The 15,670-nt window shown below is 36.3% G+C and overlaps 1 protein-coding gene across 2 annotated transcripts; it reads right to left on the reverse strand.

Annotated features, from left to right (window-relative positions):
- Positions 1–2,154: 2,154 nt before the first annotated feature.
- LOC123538706 (transcription elongation factor A N-terminal and central domain-containing protein 2-like) lies at positions 2,155–7,953 on the reverse strand. Of its 2 annotated transcripts, none has more exons than XM_045322996.2 (4): positions 7,618–7,945; positions 5,379–5,520; positions 4,664–4,857; positions 2,155–3,453 (listed from the first exon to the last, which is right to left on the reverse strand). In XM_045322996.2, the coding sequence occupies exons 1-4, from the start codon at positions 7,810–7,812 to the stop codon at positions 3,262–3,264; spliced, it is 723 nt and encodes a 240-aa protein (XP_045178931.2). In that variant the 5' UTR covers positions 7,813–7,945; the 3' UTR covers positions 2,155–3,261. The 2 variants fall into 2 exon arrangements, with proteins under 2 accessions (XP_045178931.2, XP_053385355.1); XM_053529380.1 differs by having other exon boundaries at positions 3,312–3,490; positions 7,618–7,953.
- Between the last annotated feature and the right edge of the window lie 7,717 nt (positions 7,954–15,670).

Genomic DNA, 15,670 nt, shown 5'->3' on the forward strand with positions numbered 1-15,670 from the left:
GTCCTTCAGTAACCATATACCAAATTTGTTCAAATTATTCCTGTTTGTTGAAAACATGGCCACCAGAGGAAGAAGTCACTTTTTAATAAATGTAAATATTATTTCCTATATGCATACCGTTGAAACTAAAACTGTGTTTTGTCAGAAAACGCTGGCCTGGTTTCAAAATAATTTCAAAGATATGTTCCGTGCTTGATCTGCTACAAATCTGTGAAACTTGGGAGAGTAATCTAGGGCAACCTTGGCCCACTTGTTTGTATTTTGCTTCAGCAGCCCCTCAAAAGGGGTCAAACAGAACCATATGAACAAATTTGAGAGAGTTCATGCTAGAATGCTCTGGCAAGCCGTTTGCAAAATAATTCCCAAAACCAATAGTCTCAACTGAGAAACTAGGTTCTGACAGACCTAGGTCCTCAAATCAAATTGCAAATTTTTCATGAGAACCTAGATTCTCATAACTACTGTACAGATTTATTCAAAAACATAGGTCTGCATTTAGAACATCAGAATGTTTGTTCTTGGTCAAAAACATACAATTTCTAGCAAGAACCTAGGTTTTAGTAAATATTGTGCATCATTTGCATTTGAAAAACCTAGGTACTAAGAAAAACTGGTGATCTTGATCAAGAACCTAGGTTCTTGGGGTGAGAACGTACTAAAATTTGGGAAGCATTGTGCAGATGGCCTACCACTGGAAGCTATGGAGCAAGTTAAATGTAAATTTGACTACAGATGATGTTAAAAAAAAATGTTGACACAGGAAGATAGACAAAAGACTGTCCATCGGAGCTAATAAACTAGAGCAAGGCCAAACCAAATATATGAAAAATACATTTCCACGAGTTCAAAATTCAAGTGAAACATGCATTACCTACTAACATCAGAATAACACAATCTGTTAGGGAACCAGTGACTTTAACAAGGTAGATGGTACATCCAGAGGGAATTCTGCAAATACAGTCTTGACATAATACTTGGTAAGTCAGTGCAGTGACATCTATGAAATAACTCAGAATTCCCTGCAAGTCTGGGAAACACTTGTCATTTCTACATTATTCCTGAAACTATCCATAAAAGTTACCTATATTTTCTTATTCTTATTTACAAATTTATGATACTTCTGAAATATACTTAAAACATGGAATTAGCTCAAATAAGAACCCTATGCCAACAGAAATATTGAAATAAGTATCTGGTGGGTGCGACTGATGTTTCTATTTTGTATCAAGATTAGTGTAAATATAGCCACTCTGCAATTTTGATGGGGATACCCCTATGGTGATCTATCAAATGAAGGAGAATTTCCTGTTTTTAACAGTCTTTTCTACGTACATGTACAACTTTTCATATAGGTTAACAAATCCTTGTTTCTGCATACTGGTACATGTATCTTCCTGAAGCAATGTACAAAAACAATAATAGTAAAGAGTACCATAAACTTAACACCACAATAGATTAGTTGTGATGGATCTGTTATATACTGGTAAGACAATGTTATTTTAATAAAATCTATTCAAAGATTCTTTGGAAACAAAAGACGCAACCAAGCAAATTAAACTCTGTTTAATTAAGGCTGTTTGTGGGAACAAGCGACTCCCTTCATGGCTCTAGGACTGGCTTATGCAGAACTCTGTACTGAAGTTGAAAATGTATTGGATGAGTGAATCAAAAATCTTTTGACAAACAGAAAATCCAGCTTTATCTGATATATCTGTCACTGAACCAGCCAATCCATGACCTGTTAACAAAGGCTTTCTTTTTACATTTGATTAAAATTAAAAGCACAAGTATTAAAAACTTCCCATCCACGATTTGAAACTAGTTGGTCTATTGGTGGACAGACAAACAGACATAAAAAAAATCAACTGATCCATTCTTTTATGAAAGGGAAACTTAGTTTGTGCTAATTTATTTTAGGTCAATTAAGAAGCAAGTTCTACAACTTATACTAATCACTCTCATCACCTCATTCCTGATGGAATCCTTCGCTATGAGGGTACGAGAGAAGAGAAGCCAGTGTCCATTTTAATGCTGAGTGCCAAGCAAAGGAGCTACTGGTATAATTTTTTACGTCTTTGGTATGACAGATCACAACACTCAAAGCGGACACTTTACTGAAACAGGAAGTATAATACAAATAAGGAATAAATCAACTGCGAGTGCTCTGTACTTTAATAAACTAGTGATAAATCATCGTTCAAAATGCTAGATATTTAAGATCAATTTTAAAACACATATGAAACTGTTAATTAATACTGCTGTACATGTAAAACACTTAAAAACGGAAATAAAAATCTCTAAAAGGGTAAAGTCTATTGTTGAAGCTGACGACAGTATTTACTTCAAATAATCGGTCATTTTTAAGTGACAATAAAAATGCACACAAATCTGCATAAATATCAAATTGTATAATGGCTAAATAATGTGAGTATGAAATCAAAGCCTTAATCGGTAATAATCATAGTGTATAAAAATAACAATTAACTTGCTTAATAAACAAAGAACATGTTCAACTGTTGCAATCTAATCAAGCGAATGTGTGAATTTCTCACCCATTTGCAATTGTGGCAATTATCACTTTAAAGATGAAAAAAAGTGACCTAGGAACCATGAAAGTGTACTATAGCCAATTTTTCACAACATGAGATATCTTAAACAGTGTGCGTTTAATGAAACTTAATAGGGAGTAATATAAGCAGGGACTTTAAAAATTGCATTTTTAATCTGATGTATTGTAACAAGTGATATCGTTACAACTGCAGTTTACTGTATATCACGACACAACAAGCTTCTAAAAAAACAAAAACAGTATATATCTACCACAGACAAGTTCACAAACTCAATTTTCTTTATCATTCACATCCTGTTCAGACTATTAAAATTAAAACTAATTGTTTCCATTACCGACTTGTGGCATAATATATTTTTCCAAGAAACTGTCTACAATGCTGTTCTGAAATTGATGCCAATTGTATAAAACAGACAGATGTTCTATTCTTGCTACTAAGATATCATGATGATCTGCAGTTGAATGGAAACATGAAACGCCATGATGTCCAGTTCTTTCTTCACCATGTTTTAATCAACACCAGGAACTCCTGTTTGCTTGATATTAGAAAAATGATAACTACTTTCACATTTCAAATGCTGCGACAGAGTAATCCTTCACTAGAATTACAAATGAAATTCACCCTGGCATATTACGAATAATCAACTGCTTCAATCAATTATACCTCCTATTTTCCTACTATTCTTTCATTATCAGCTTTTCTTATTGTCCTTCACAAAGTCAGACACAGTTGTTTCCCCTGATTTGACTTTAGTTCTTACTTCTTCCTGATTTTTCAATGTAAACACAAGATGTCTGATAGTTCTTCTGTAACTGTTATTTATCAGTCTTTTGTGTTGTTGAAATGTCTCTCTCTCTATGGTCTCTGGAAGTTTATCTGAGGGCTGGAAAAGATTGACAATACATGAGACTGGGAATGTCCTAAATGATGAAACAATAAAATGTAACGTGATAGATATTATCCAGAATTTACTGTCCTTGGAGATACATATAATTTACTGCAGATTAGCTATAATTTAAAAACTAAGTAAGACTAAGTTTATTCATTATATGAGCCGTGCCATGGGAAAACCAACATAGTGGGTTTGCGACCAGCATGGATCCAGACCAGCCTGCGCATCCGCGCAGTCTGGTCAGGATCCACGCTGTTTGCTTTTAAAGCCTATTGGAATTGGAGAAACTGTTAGCGAACAGCATGGATCCTGACCAGACTGGGCGGATGCGCAGGCTGGTCTGGATCCATGCTGGTCGCAAACCCACTATGTTGGTTTTCTCATGGCACGGCTCATATATTCAATTGTTCTCATCAATGAGCTTTCATTCTGTAGAATGTCATCTGCACCATCTGGATATATTACCCTTCAGCAGAAAGAGAAGATAACCATGTTATAACTAAAAAGGGAGGTAATTAAGACAAATTTATACAAGACTATTGCCTAGCAATAAAAGTCTCCTACAAGATGGAGCACTTGTCATATTAGCTGCCAAAGGAACCACATTTTTGTATGGACATTACTGAAGAACTTGCATTAAAGATAATTCACCAAATAACTTACCCTCAGGATTCATGAGAAAAATACTTTTAAGCTGAAAAGATTTCTTTGGTGACAAATGGATAGACAGACAGACAGATAGATGAACAGATGGATAAAGAGACAAAAGAAAATGACCTATTATATTCTCCATATTGCTTTCTATCTATATCTAAGGTTTAAAGACGAAACTTTAAAGCTATGATGGAACTCGTCATTAGTGGCTTACAGAACACGCAGGATAATTCAAATCGGTCATATATTAATCCAGTCTATGTATACACCTTAAAATGAACAAGAGGGCCATGATGGCCCTAGACTGCTAATCTGAGTTTCACTGCTTGCTTGAACAATTAGGGTCATGCAAGGAAAATATCTGTGAAATCATTCTGAAACAGGGTCAGACTCTGATATGGGCAGGGGTGGATGTGTGGTGGTGGGGGGAAGGTGTGTCTTTTGTGTTGGGGAGGAAAGGAGGGGCATGTGATAGCACAAGATACTTAGATACAGTATCAAGAAACAGCAAAAGAATTGTCTTTAAAATGATAAATATTCAACCCACTTGTACACTCAAAGCCTCTGTCAACAGTTTGGTCCCTGATGTCCTCAATTTTTCTGTCTTCAGATCACATTTTACTTCAATCATGGGACGATCCATGTGCTCCACAAAATGACTTTTCCATTTCACATATACCTTCTTTGCAGCTTTCTTTATATCTTCATCTTCACTGTTCCGTAACTTATTGATCACCCTTCCTACAAAGTAGCCAACTTATTAATAACGTTTCCTACAAATACCAACTTGCTTATCTTTTCTGTATTTACTAAATAATTAACCTTTTGATCACCTTTCCTACAAAATAACCGACTTATTGATCAACTTTTCAGCAAATAACTGAATTATGTATGACCGTTCCTGCAAATACCAACTTACTGGTCACCTGTCCTTAGATAATCAAATTGCTGATTTATTCTTGGCCTTTCCTACAAATACAAACTTTAAATCACCTTTCTTACTGATTTCCTTTCTTACAAAATAACCAACTTACTGATCATCTTTCCTGTATTCATTATAATTAATTTGACAATATACTTTCTTTAAACAATTTTCAACTTAATGCAAGAAAGTGTGAGAAAAGGGTCCAAACTCAAGATACTGAATTGAAATTGAAGACTATCTGCAAAAGGTATCCTTGCAATTTGTCTATTTCAAGATTCAATGCTAGTTTTGAGTTTCGTATCCAATCTCAGTTCAATAACCTTGGACTTGATCTTACCTATTTTGGTGCTCATCATGATGTGTCGAGGTGGAGTTTTCTTGCCAAGCTCATTAAGGCTATTAAGTTTTTCTTCTTTTGAAGATGTTGAAAGCTGGAGTCGTGATTTATGATGCAGAATATCATCCACAACAACCACCCCCTGAAACAAGGCAATTTTTTTGTTACAAACTTCATAATATATTATATTATCATAACAGTATTGGTTTTAGCAATTTATTGATGATTTGAAATCAATGACTTTAACCACTCATAAATGGAAGCCCCTTACATATGTCCATACATAAATACAAACTGTCTGTAATTCCTCTTCTACTGAGCATTAACACTCTCGGGTGTTTTATGTCGAGTTAGAAATGATAAACATTTGAAGCAAACACTCTCTTCTTTTCCCTAAAGTCTCCCCACTTCTCCCCAAAAAACCTCTAGCTATAGCCCTGCAGTCCATATAGGTAAAATGACCCACTGACAAACAAAGACTGAATAAAAGTGTTACTTCTCATAACTTACTTATTTCTTTATAATTTTGTTTCATTTGTAATGTTTTTTTAATTTGTATGGTTGCAACTTTTTTATCCTGTGCCCACATTTCAGGGCTCAACCTTAAAGACTGCCTTATTTCCTGGGGCATGTAACAGTGGTGTGTGGGCAAGCAAAATATCATACTCAGTTGCCTGTCAGGCAAGTGAAATATATGAAAAATCCCAAGTAATACTTTTCAGAAAAATCATGCACTACTGATTTTGTTGTTATACTGCATTGTAATAGCTCATCAGATCACCATGTTACACCTGGGCAACCATAAACTGGGTTTGGGCAGGTAAAAAAAAGAGTGTCATGATGACCCTGAATCGCTCACCTGAGTAATATGAGCTACATGTTTCAAATGTCAAACTGATGCTAAAATATAAAGAAACAGTCAGTAGGTCATATTCATGGTCATCCAAATTTCAAGGCTTTATCTTAACAATACTCATATTGACCGGCTTTTTGCCAACATTGTTAACAAGAGGGCCATGATGGCCCTAGGTCGCTCACCTAAGTAACACACCATAACAGTGTAAACATGTCTGACGAAGTGATTTCATGGAGACAAATATTCTGACCAATTTTCATTAAAAATGGACCAAAAATGTGGCCTCTCGAGTGTAAACAAGCATTATCTTTGATTATACCTAACTAGTGACAAAGTTCGGGAATATTGGAGCAAAAAAGTGGCCTCTAGAGTGCATACAAGCTTTTCCTTTGATTTGACCTAGTAACCTAGTTTTTGACCCCACATGACCCAGATTAAAATTCATCCAAGACTTTACAATAACAAACATTCTGACAACGTAACCAAGTTTTATGAAGACAATAAAAAATGTGGCCTCTAAGAGTGTAAACATGCTTATTCTTTGATTTGACCTTGTGATCTTGTTTTAGACCCCATGTGACCCTGAAAAAAAAACATCCAAGCTTTCGTGTAAACAAACATTCTGACAAAGTTTCATGCACATCAAATGAAAAATGTAGCCCCTATTGCATACACAAGGTTTTTCTTTGATTTAAACAGGTGACCTAGTTTTTGACCCATAATGACCCAGATTCAAAACTGGGCCAAAGATCATCAAGACAAACATTAAAATTCTGACCAAGTTTAATAAAGATTGAGTAACAACTGTGGCCTCTGGAGTGTTCACAAGCTTTTCCTTTGATCTGGCCTACTGACCTAGTTTTATACCACATGACCCAGTTTTGAACTTGACCTAGAGATTATCAAGACAAACATTCTGACCAAGTTTCATGAAGATTGGATCACAACTTTGGCCTCTAAAGTGTTCACAAGGCAAATGCTGACAGACGATACATGACGCACATTGAACGGTCACAATAGCTCACCTGGAGCACAATAGAACATTTTACACCTACTTAATCAATATAATAAACAGGAGGTGAAACAGCTAGGGGTGAAACAACCAAGAGGTGAAAACGTCTAGGTGATGAAACATCTCGATACCCTACGACACGGATCTTCAGCCATGCTCAGGGTTTGAGCCCCAGTAGGGACCTTGGTATTTTCTCTCCTAGGGTTTACTTTGAGGTCTTGGTGTGTGCTGTGGCCATTGGAAATATGTCAATTTTATACAGAATAAAGAAGAACAGCTATTTAGTGTGTTGTAACCTATATCCCCGTCATCCGAAAACATTCGTCCGAAATAGATATTTTAAATAAAAAATAAATAAAGCTCTCGGTTACTTTCAGAGATTCTATAGTTGTTTGTTTCATTCTTGACCCACTTGATTTGCCTGATGAAGTATTACAATTTGCTGAAGTAGGATTTCTGATGATAAATCGATCCATTTTTATTGTTGCAATTTTTGATGTTGTTGTTGTTGTTGTTCGGTTTGTTAACTCGTTTACGAATGACTGAATATAACTGTCATCATCCATACTTATGCTCTTGTAGACTCTTCCACGCGCTCATACTACATTCGCTAAGACAGATCAGTGTAACAGACTAATGCTCTTGTGCACAAGTTATTTTCACGTGTCAATAGGACGTTTCGGGACAGCGTGATAAATTGTGTCTGCCGCTGTCTCCGTCACATGACCACGTCCAAACTTATTCTACATGTTGGATTGTTACTGGTACAGTACGTGACTTTCATCACGTGTATTGATTTTGTTGTGTCAGAAGTGTTTGCATATGCGGCTTATGGGCATGATGGGGTAACTGCAGAGTAGCTGACTGCGTAATTGCACAAGAAACCAGTCTGCTTTCTTCCCTAATCAAAGATATGCTTCCTTGCTAAACACTATTTCAACTCTCTCATTGTCTAGTTTAACGTTAGTTTCATCATATACTTCCATGGCACTAGTTTTCTCTGGAGCTAACCTAATATTCCATTTGTTACACCAATAAATAATCTTACCTATGTTTTCATTTGTTTTCTGTACAAGTTCTTTTAGATCAGTCAGTATGACTTAGTTTAGCAGATTAATAGCATCTGCATACTCTGCGTGCTTTCCTCCAATATTAAGAGAATCACTGGTGTATAAAAACAAGGATGAATATTCAACAAGTAAAACCATGTCCAAAAAAAAGAACGCAGCCTCTTAAAAACGTTACCCATAGCACGCGATACTTATACACTAATACGCATGCTTATACACAGACAAAGCAAACATGCAAGGACGAAACGAGCTAAACAAAGGAGCACAGTACAGTGATATTGTTAATATATAGCCAGGGCGGACATCACTTTAGAAGTAGTTGGCTGCTGGCGGCATTTAAAAAAAAGACATAGAAAGATATATCTATCACTACTGAGGTCACAAACCAAAAGCGTTATAGTTCTCGGATTCTAATTATTCCATATTCAAAGCTGCAACATTTGAAGAAATGCAAAGTGTGATAGACGAAGCAAAGATCGAGTAGACTTAGAGATTGACTGGCTACTCTGAGAGAAATTTTCCTCCAAAACGGAATAGTTTCGTAACCTGTTATATTTTAAAGTTCACATAAGTTGGCAAATGTTCATGGGTTACCATCAAAAAGAGCAAATGCTTAAGCTGGTTGATAAAGCATCTCAATAGCCGGAAAGAAGACTCTATCGACTCGATTGTTTCTTCAACAATATTATTTGACAGAGATAAAGAGAGACAAGGACGGCATAGGAAATTTTACATTAAAGAAATTTTAGGTCTAAAAATTACAATAGAGGAGCAGGAGCTAGTTCAGTCAAAAGCTACATATATAAAAAAAGAAAAACTAATTAATGCCGACACTTTGCAGGATTCCACAGACAAAGTAGATCATTATAACGAATACGACTAAAGCAAAGGAAAAATAGAAACATAGAGAATTGTTTTGTCGCAAGACGTGGGTGTTTTACTGAAATACTCTAAAAATAAGCATATTCCTGCCTATTGCAAAATGGTGCATGCTGTCGTATTCATGCTGTTAAGATTAATATAGAAAATCAAAGTAAATTCTGCTGCGTAAGACTATCGGGGAAATAGAAAATAGACCAGAGATAACCAAGGAAAGGTAACATTAAAATCATACAAGTGAGAGTAATGGAAATACAAATCATGTCACCGAGAGTCGTGGAAACAGGGAGCCATGGAGTTTCGTGTCATGGGGTCATCATTCTGTCAGGAAATCAATGTTAGCGACCATAACGTATCTGATATCGAAAGAAAATTGCAAATTGATATGATCAAAGTTAATAATTGGTGAACGTCTAACAATATGGCTCTCCATCCGAATAAGACAACCAGTATGTTAATTGGTACCAACAAGAAATTAAATAAAGTAAGAAACATAAAACTAACTCTAAATAATAACTGTATTCAAAATGATCATGTCAAAAATTGTTGGGTGTTTATATTGATAAAAATTTAAGTTGGGATCAACATGTAAAAAAGTGTGTGAAAAGATGCACTTTACACTGTATCTGTTTTACAGAATATCTAAATACCTAAATGCTGATATGAAGAATATGTTTTATAACTCGTACATTTTACCGATTTTTGACTATGCATCAACTATATGGGGAAACTGCTCTAAAGGAAATATAGAAACAATCTTTAAAATTCAAAAGAGGGCAGCTCGACTTATATTGAAAGTACCCTTCCAGACATCATCCAGTACTCTCTTTTGTGAACTTAAATGGTTAACTTTCCCAAACAGGAAGTAATACAATATTGGTGTTTTGGTTTATAAAGCATTAGTATGGTGGCATAACTCTGCATACGATAATCATAAAGTTTTCATGAAAAGTTTATGAACTTTATCGAAAAATTGAACAAACTTTCGTGAAAGTAAGAGAAAGTTTTCGTGAAAATTTTATCTGGTTAATGAGACAATATGTCAATGTAGTGCCCTGAACTGCAAAAGGATAACCCAATAGTCCCCTCTACGGAATGAAGTATGTTATATCCACCTCAATTCCCGACCACCACCCCTAAGAGTGTCTTGAACTTATAGATATTTAATTATAACATTCAGATGGGTTTCAAAATCAACGTATTTTTTTAACTCCCTTTATTATTTCTGTTCATTCCGTATCTGTTATCGTGTGCAGTAGTTGGCACTATCGTGAATTTTTTCCACTTAGAACAAAAGATTCTTTTCGTGAAAAGTTTTTAAATTTTCATGAAAACTGTACGAATTTTCGCGAAAACTATCTGCTTAAGTGAATGCAGAAATATGCCACCATACCATACATTAGATAAGCTTGTACCTTCTTATATTTGTGACACAGTTGAAATTTGTGACAATACATACTATAGCCGTCGTTCTAAAACAAAATTTGATCTACAGCACCTTCGACCAAAAACAAATTTTCTTAAACGTTCGTTGTAGAAATTTGGAAAGATATACCTTACACAATTAGAAATGCTAGAACGGTAAATTCATTTAAATATTTACTCAGACACTTTCTTTTGATTAATACAGCGTAGAGTTTCAATGTTATGTGACTGTTAACATGTGTTTATCTTCTTTACAAGTCTGCTCTATGGAATGACTGTGACATTTTCATTTGTATGAGTAAATGTTTTTTTTGTATTTGTTAGAGGGCCTCATTGAAAATAAGATTTGTATGTTATGTATGAAACTTAATGAGTCTTACCCTCTTTAAATAAAGAATTTATTATTATTATTATTATTATTATTATTATTATTATAAACCTTCAGTCAAGGGAATGATTCCTGATGTATCTGAAAAAAATTGTGTTAGATACTTCTCTCGCCATCATAAAGGAGGTGCGGAAAAGTATTGAAACGTCTGGAAAAGCTAGGTCTGTCTGAGGAATCCTTAAAGGCCTAGATCTTGGCAGTAGGCCAACGAATTTCTGTCTTCATTAGCGCATTTGGGGGCTTATCACTACCGCAGTATGGTTCTAACAAACAAGGGTCATTGTTTTTCCAACAAACAAGGGTCATTGTTTATTGTTTATAACCGGCGATTTTTATCCGCCATATTCCGAGTAAGCTGCCTTTGTAAGTTACGTGATTCCCGACACTGTAAGATTTAAAAGTCAATGTGCATTTGTTTTGGATATAAGGCATGAAAATGTATATTTTATGTAAATTATAATTGAAATTGATAATTCAGCATAGTTGAAACACAACAACTTGATTTTATCTTTTCATATTACATTCCGATAATGGTGTTTGGTATAAGGTTTGTGAGAAAACCATTTGCACATTCTTTTTGTATATACTGTATATAGAAATAATAATGGCAAGATCACCACCGATATGACCTTTTTCATTATTATGATATTAGCAAATATTGTTTATCAATAAAATGGAATTATTGCGTTTTCTCTATACTTGTGGTTTTATTATAAATATAAGTATAAATAATAATAATCTTACTGTTATTATTCTACATTCACTTAAGGAAAATTAATTTCTTTCAACTCCACTGAACACACCTTCGTTCATGATTATCTTCCAATTAGGTACTGTTACATAATCACTGACAAGACGCACGTAAGACTGAAGTTGTCTTTTGGATTTGGGGGTGGGGGAGGGGGCACTTATACAGTTGTGGGTCTAGGCCATTAAGCAGAATAAAAGGAGCATATAACAAAGAATATTGTTAACCTGAAAATGAAAATGCTTTGTCAAATTAGAGGCTATAATGTGTTCCAGTAACTTACAAAGAATACAAGTTAGAGAAATAGGCCGGTAATTTGCAGGATTGCTTTTGTCGCCCTTCTTAAATAGAGGAGTGACATTCGCCTTGGACCAGTCAGCTGGGATAGTGCCCGGGTCAAGGGACCTTTGGCCGAGCTTAATGACTAGTGGTGAGATTTGTTCACTAAGATTTTTAAGAAGGATAGGCTTTAGACCTTCGGGACCACATGCTTTGTCTATTTTAAGGGAAGAGAGGATTTTCTGAACACCATTTATGCCGATAGTGACCTTTGGCATTAGGGGATATTTTGGCTGGTAAACAGTTGGTATAGAGGGTAGAGACTGCACTTTCATTTTACAGAGTTGGCCTAATTTGAGAGGTGACATTGGGGTTAATACAGATTTGAATTGACGATTGAGGATATTGGCTTTCTTTTTGTCAACAGTATGAAGTTGACCTTTTTCTAGCAGAGAAGAAATGCCTCGGGAATCTTGCTTGGCATTTTTGGCAAAGGAGAAAAGTTTCTTGCGAGAGAGGTTTTGACCTGTTTTGGGATTATCCGGATCATCTTGACATTCAAGGACATAATCTATGTAGCTGTCATGTGCTTGTTTGATATTTTTCCTAACAAGATTTTTTAAAATTTATGTAATGTTGTTTGACCTTTGGATTAGTGCTATTTTTGACCTTTTGGAACATCTTATTTCGTTTTCAAATTTGACGTTTAATTAATGCTTTGGGTAACCCATGGTAGTTGGGGTCTTGAACCTATTCTCTTGGTTGGAATGAATATAGATTTATACCTTCAGATAGTACCTCTTTGAATTCTGACCATAGTCTTCAACTGACCTTGTGTTATAACCTTTAAACAGAGAAGGGGATTTACACTTTATGAACTGCTGAAATTTTGACCAGTCTGCTTTTTTATATAAGTGAACTAGGTGGGATATCATTTTATTGAACCTTGGCTTAAAATCTGTGTACACTTGTACTATATCATGATCAGAAATTCCCGCCGTAGTGTTAACATGCTTGACCAAAGTTGGGTTTGAGGTAAGGAAGAGGTCTAAAGTGTAGTTTAAACTTGTAGGAAGACTAACCATTTGTTGGAGGGAGAAATCATTAATAATAGAGAGAAATTCTTCACAAATTCTATTGTGAGAGCAGCCAGGTTTCTGAGTTGGCGTGCCCTCAGGGTCCCAGGACATTTTTGGGAAATTAAAGTCTCCGGCAATCCAAATTTTGCCTTTGAGTTTATCTATCTATAAATACTGCATGACACCCTTGCGAGTATTTTATGCAGGTGCGCGTCAGTGCATAAGAGTTTAAAAGCAGGAATGTACAGGAGAATTAAAGTAATACATAAAGTATTTGTGAGAATTTGAGAAAAAGCTGATAGTGCTAATAAAAAGGCGAAATGTACAGTAAAAAGATTAAAAACAGCCTGGTCACTCAGAAGTCCTGGCCCAGTTTGGTTACCCCTTGCCTAAACTGGTCCAGCGTAGGTGCTTGAGCAATGTCAGCCGGCAAAGAATTCCAGAGAATGATGGTAGCCGGGTAGAAAGAGATCTTGTAATAATTACAGGGTGTTTGAATTTGCCGGAAAGATTGGGAATGCATGTGTCTAGTGAGCCGGGTAGGAGATAAAATATAAGATGGCATTGGCACTGCAACCAGTCCATGGACAATCTTGTAAAACATCAGTAGCCTGGCATCATTTCTTCTGTTTGCAGGGGAACGCCACCCCAATTGCTTTAACATGTGTGTGACACTGCTGTAATTTGAATAGTCACTGGTGACCCATCGAGCGGCCCTGCGTTGGACCATCTCGATTTTATGTATGTTGAGCTGTGTATGTGGACTCCACACTGAGCTGCAGTACTCTAGTTGTGGTCTAACAAGGGTTTTGTAGGCAAATTCCCTAATATTTTGCTGTTTGGAGGGAATATTGCGCTTAATGAAGTTAAGTGTTTGACCAGCTGTTGAAGTGACCTGGTTTATGTGTTTGTTCCAGTTTAGATCCGAAGTGATGCTAACACCAAGGTATTTTGCATCACTCACGGTTTCTAGTATCTGCCCATGTAGTGTGTAAGTGGATTTGTAAGGGTGTTTAGTCTTGGAAATATTAATCACTGTACATTTGGATGGATTGAATTCCATGTCCCATGTGTGTTCCCATTTTTGTAACCTGGTTAAGTCCTCTTGCAGAGTATGTTGTTGTGTAACATTGTTGATTGTGATATAAACAGCAGTATCATCAGCAAATAACAGGACCTGTGAAACAATATTTTCAGGCAGGTCGTTTATGTATAGCAGAAAGAGAAGAGGGCCGAGGACAGAGCCCTGTGGGACACCAGATGTGACCGGGACCTCATCCGACTTATCACCATTGACTAAGACGGACTGACGGCGACTGATGAGAAATGATTTGACCCACTGTAGTGTACAGTCCTGGATGCCATGTTGGTGCAGCTTATATAGTAACTTTAGGTGATTAACCTTATCAAACGCCTTTGAGAAGTCGAGGAGTATTAAGTCTGTTTGGTGACCTTGAATTAAATTCCTGGATAGGTCCTCGACAAGTCCTAACAGTTGAGTTTCGCATGACCGTTTTGACCTGAAGCCATGTTGAAGGTGATAAAGTATGTTGTTGACCTGGAAATGTTTAGTGATGTTTGATGCGACAATGTGCTCCATAACTTTGCAAAGAACACATGTCAGGGAAATGGGTCTATAGTTAGCAGGGTTGCTTTTGTCACCCTTCTTAAAGAGAGGAGTGACATTCGCCTTGGACCAGTCGGAAGGAATAGTGCCTGTTTCTAGAGATTTTTGGAAAAGTTTGGTAACCAGGGGGGCTATTTGTACACTTAGGTTTTTCAGGACTACCGGTTTTAAGTTATCGGGACCGCAAGCTTTGTCACTCTGTAATGTGGACAAAAGCTTTTGGACACCATTTACACTGATGGAAACTTCAGACATTTTGGGGTATTGAGGCTTTGGGGCATTGCTAAACAGGTATTTAGTTTTCATTAAGCATAGCTGACCTAGTTTTAAGGGATTCATTGGAGTGAAGACGGACTGGAATTGGCGGTTGAGAACATTTGCCTGGCCCCTGCTATCTGTGATAAGGTTATCATTTTCCGATAGTGGGGCAATGCCTTGAGTGTCCTGTTTAGCATTTTTGATAGTTGAGAAGAGCTTTTTACGGGAGAAGTTTTGACCTGGTTTGGGGTTTAGTGACCTTGTCTAAATATTTTCGAAATTCCTTTAAACATTCCTCATCCTGCTCATATGGTCTGTAGTAAGATGCAATGTAATTATAAAGGGGCTTTGAACCTACCAATTCCAGTTTTAAGCATATGAGTTCACAATCTGTTTGTAACTCCTACGTTTCAGAGACCAATTTATGGATTTTGACCAAAATGAATACGCCCCCACCCGCTTTGCCTGTTTTCCTGTCTAGTGTAGTTAACCTAGGGAGAGGGATGCCCATAACACTCGCGAGAGGCGTGAGGCAGTAAATATAGATAGATAGGGGCAAATATTTCATTATCAGTGTGATTTGGTGTTAACCAGGATTCTGTACCAAAAATGATGTCCGGATTTTCATTTTGAAGTAGGCAGCTCGAACTTTTTGTTTGCGATGGATTGAA

This window comes from Mercenaria mercenaria, chromosome 18 (assembly GCF_021730395.1).
Source record: "Mercenaria mercenaria strain notata chromosome 18, MADL_Memer_1, whole genome shotgun sequence".
Lineage (NCBI taxonomy): Eukaryota > Metazoa > Mollusca > Bivalvia > Venerida > Veneridae > Mercenaria > Mercenaria mercenaria.

Bases quoted from the DNA above. Each gene is read 5' to 3' on its own strand.
- LOC123538706 (XM_045322996.2), bottom strand. From the start codon at position 7,812: ATGGATGATGACAGTTATATTCAGTCATTCGTAAACGAGTTAACAAAC. The intron at 5,521-7,617 runs GTAACCGAGAGC...GCCTTGTTTCAG, and splicing joins CAACTATAGAATCTCTGAAA to GGGGTGGTTGTTGTGGATGA. The intron at 4,858-5,378 runs GTAAGATCAAGT...GCTACTTTGTAG, and splicing joins CATGATGAGCACCAAAATAG to GAAGGGTGATCAATAAGTTA.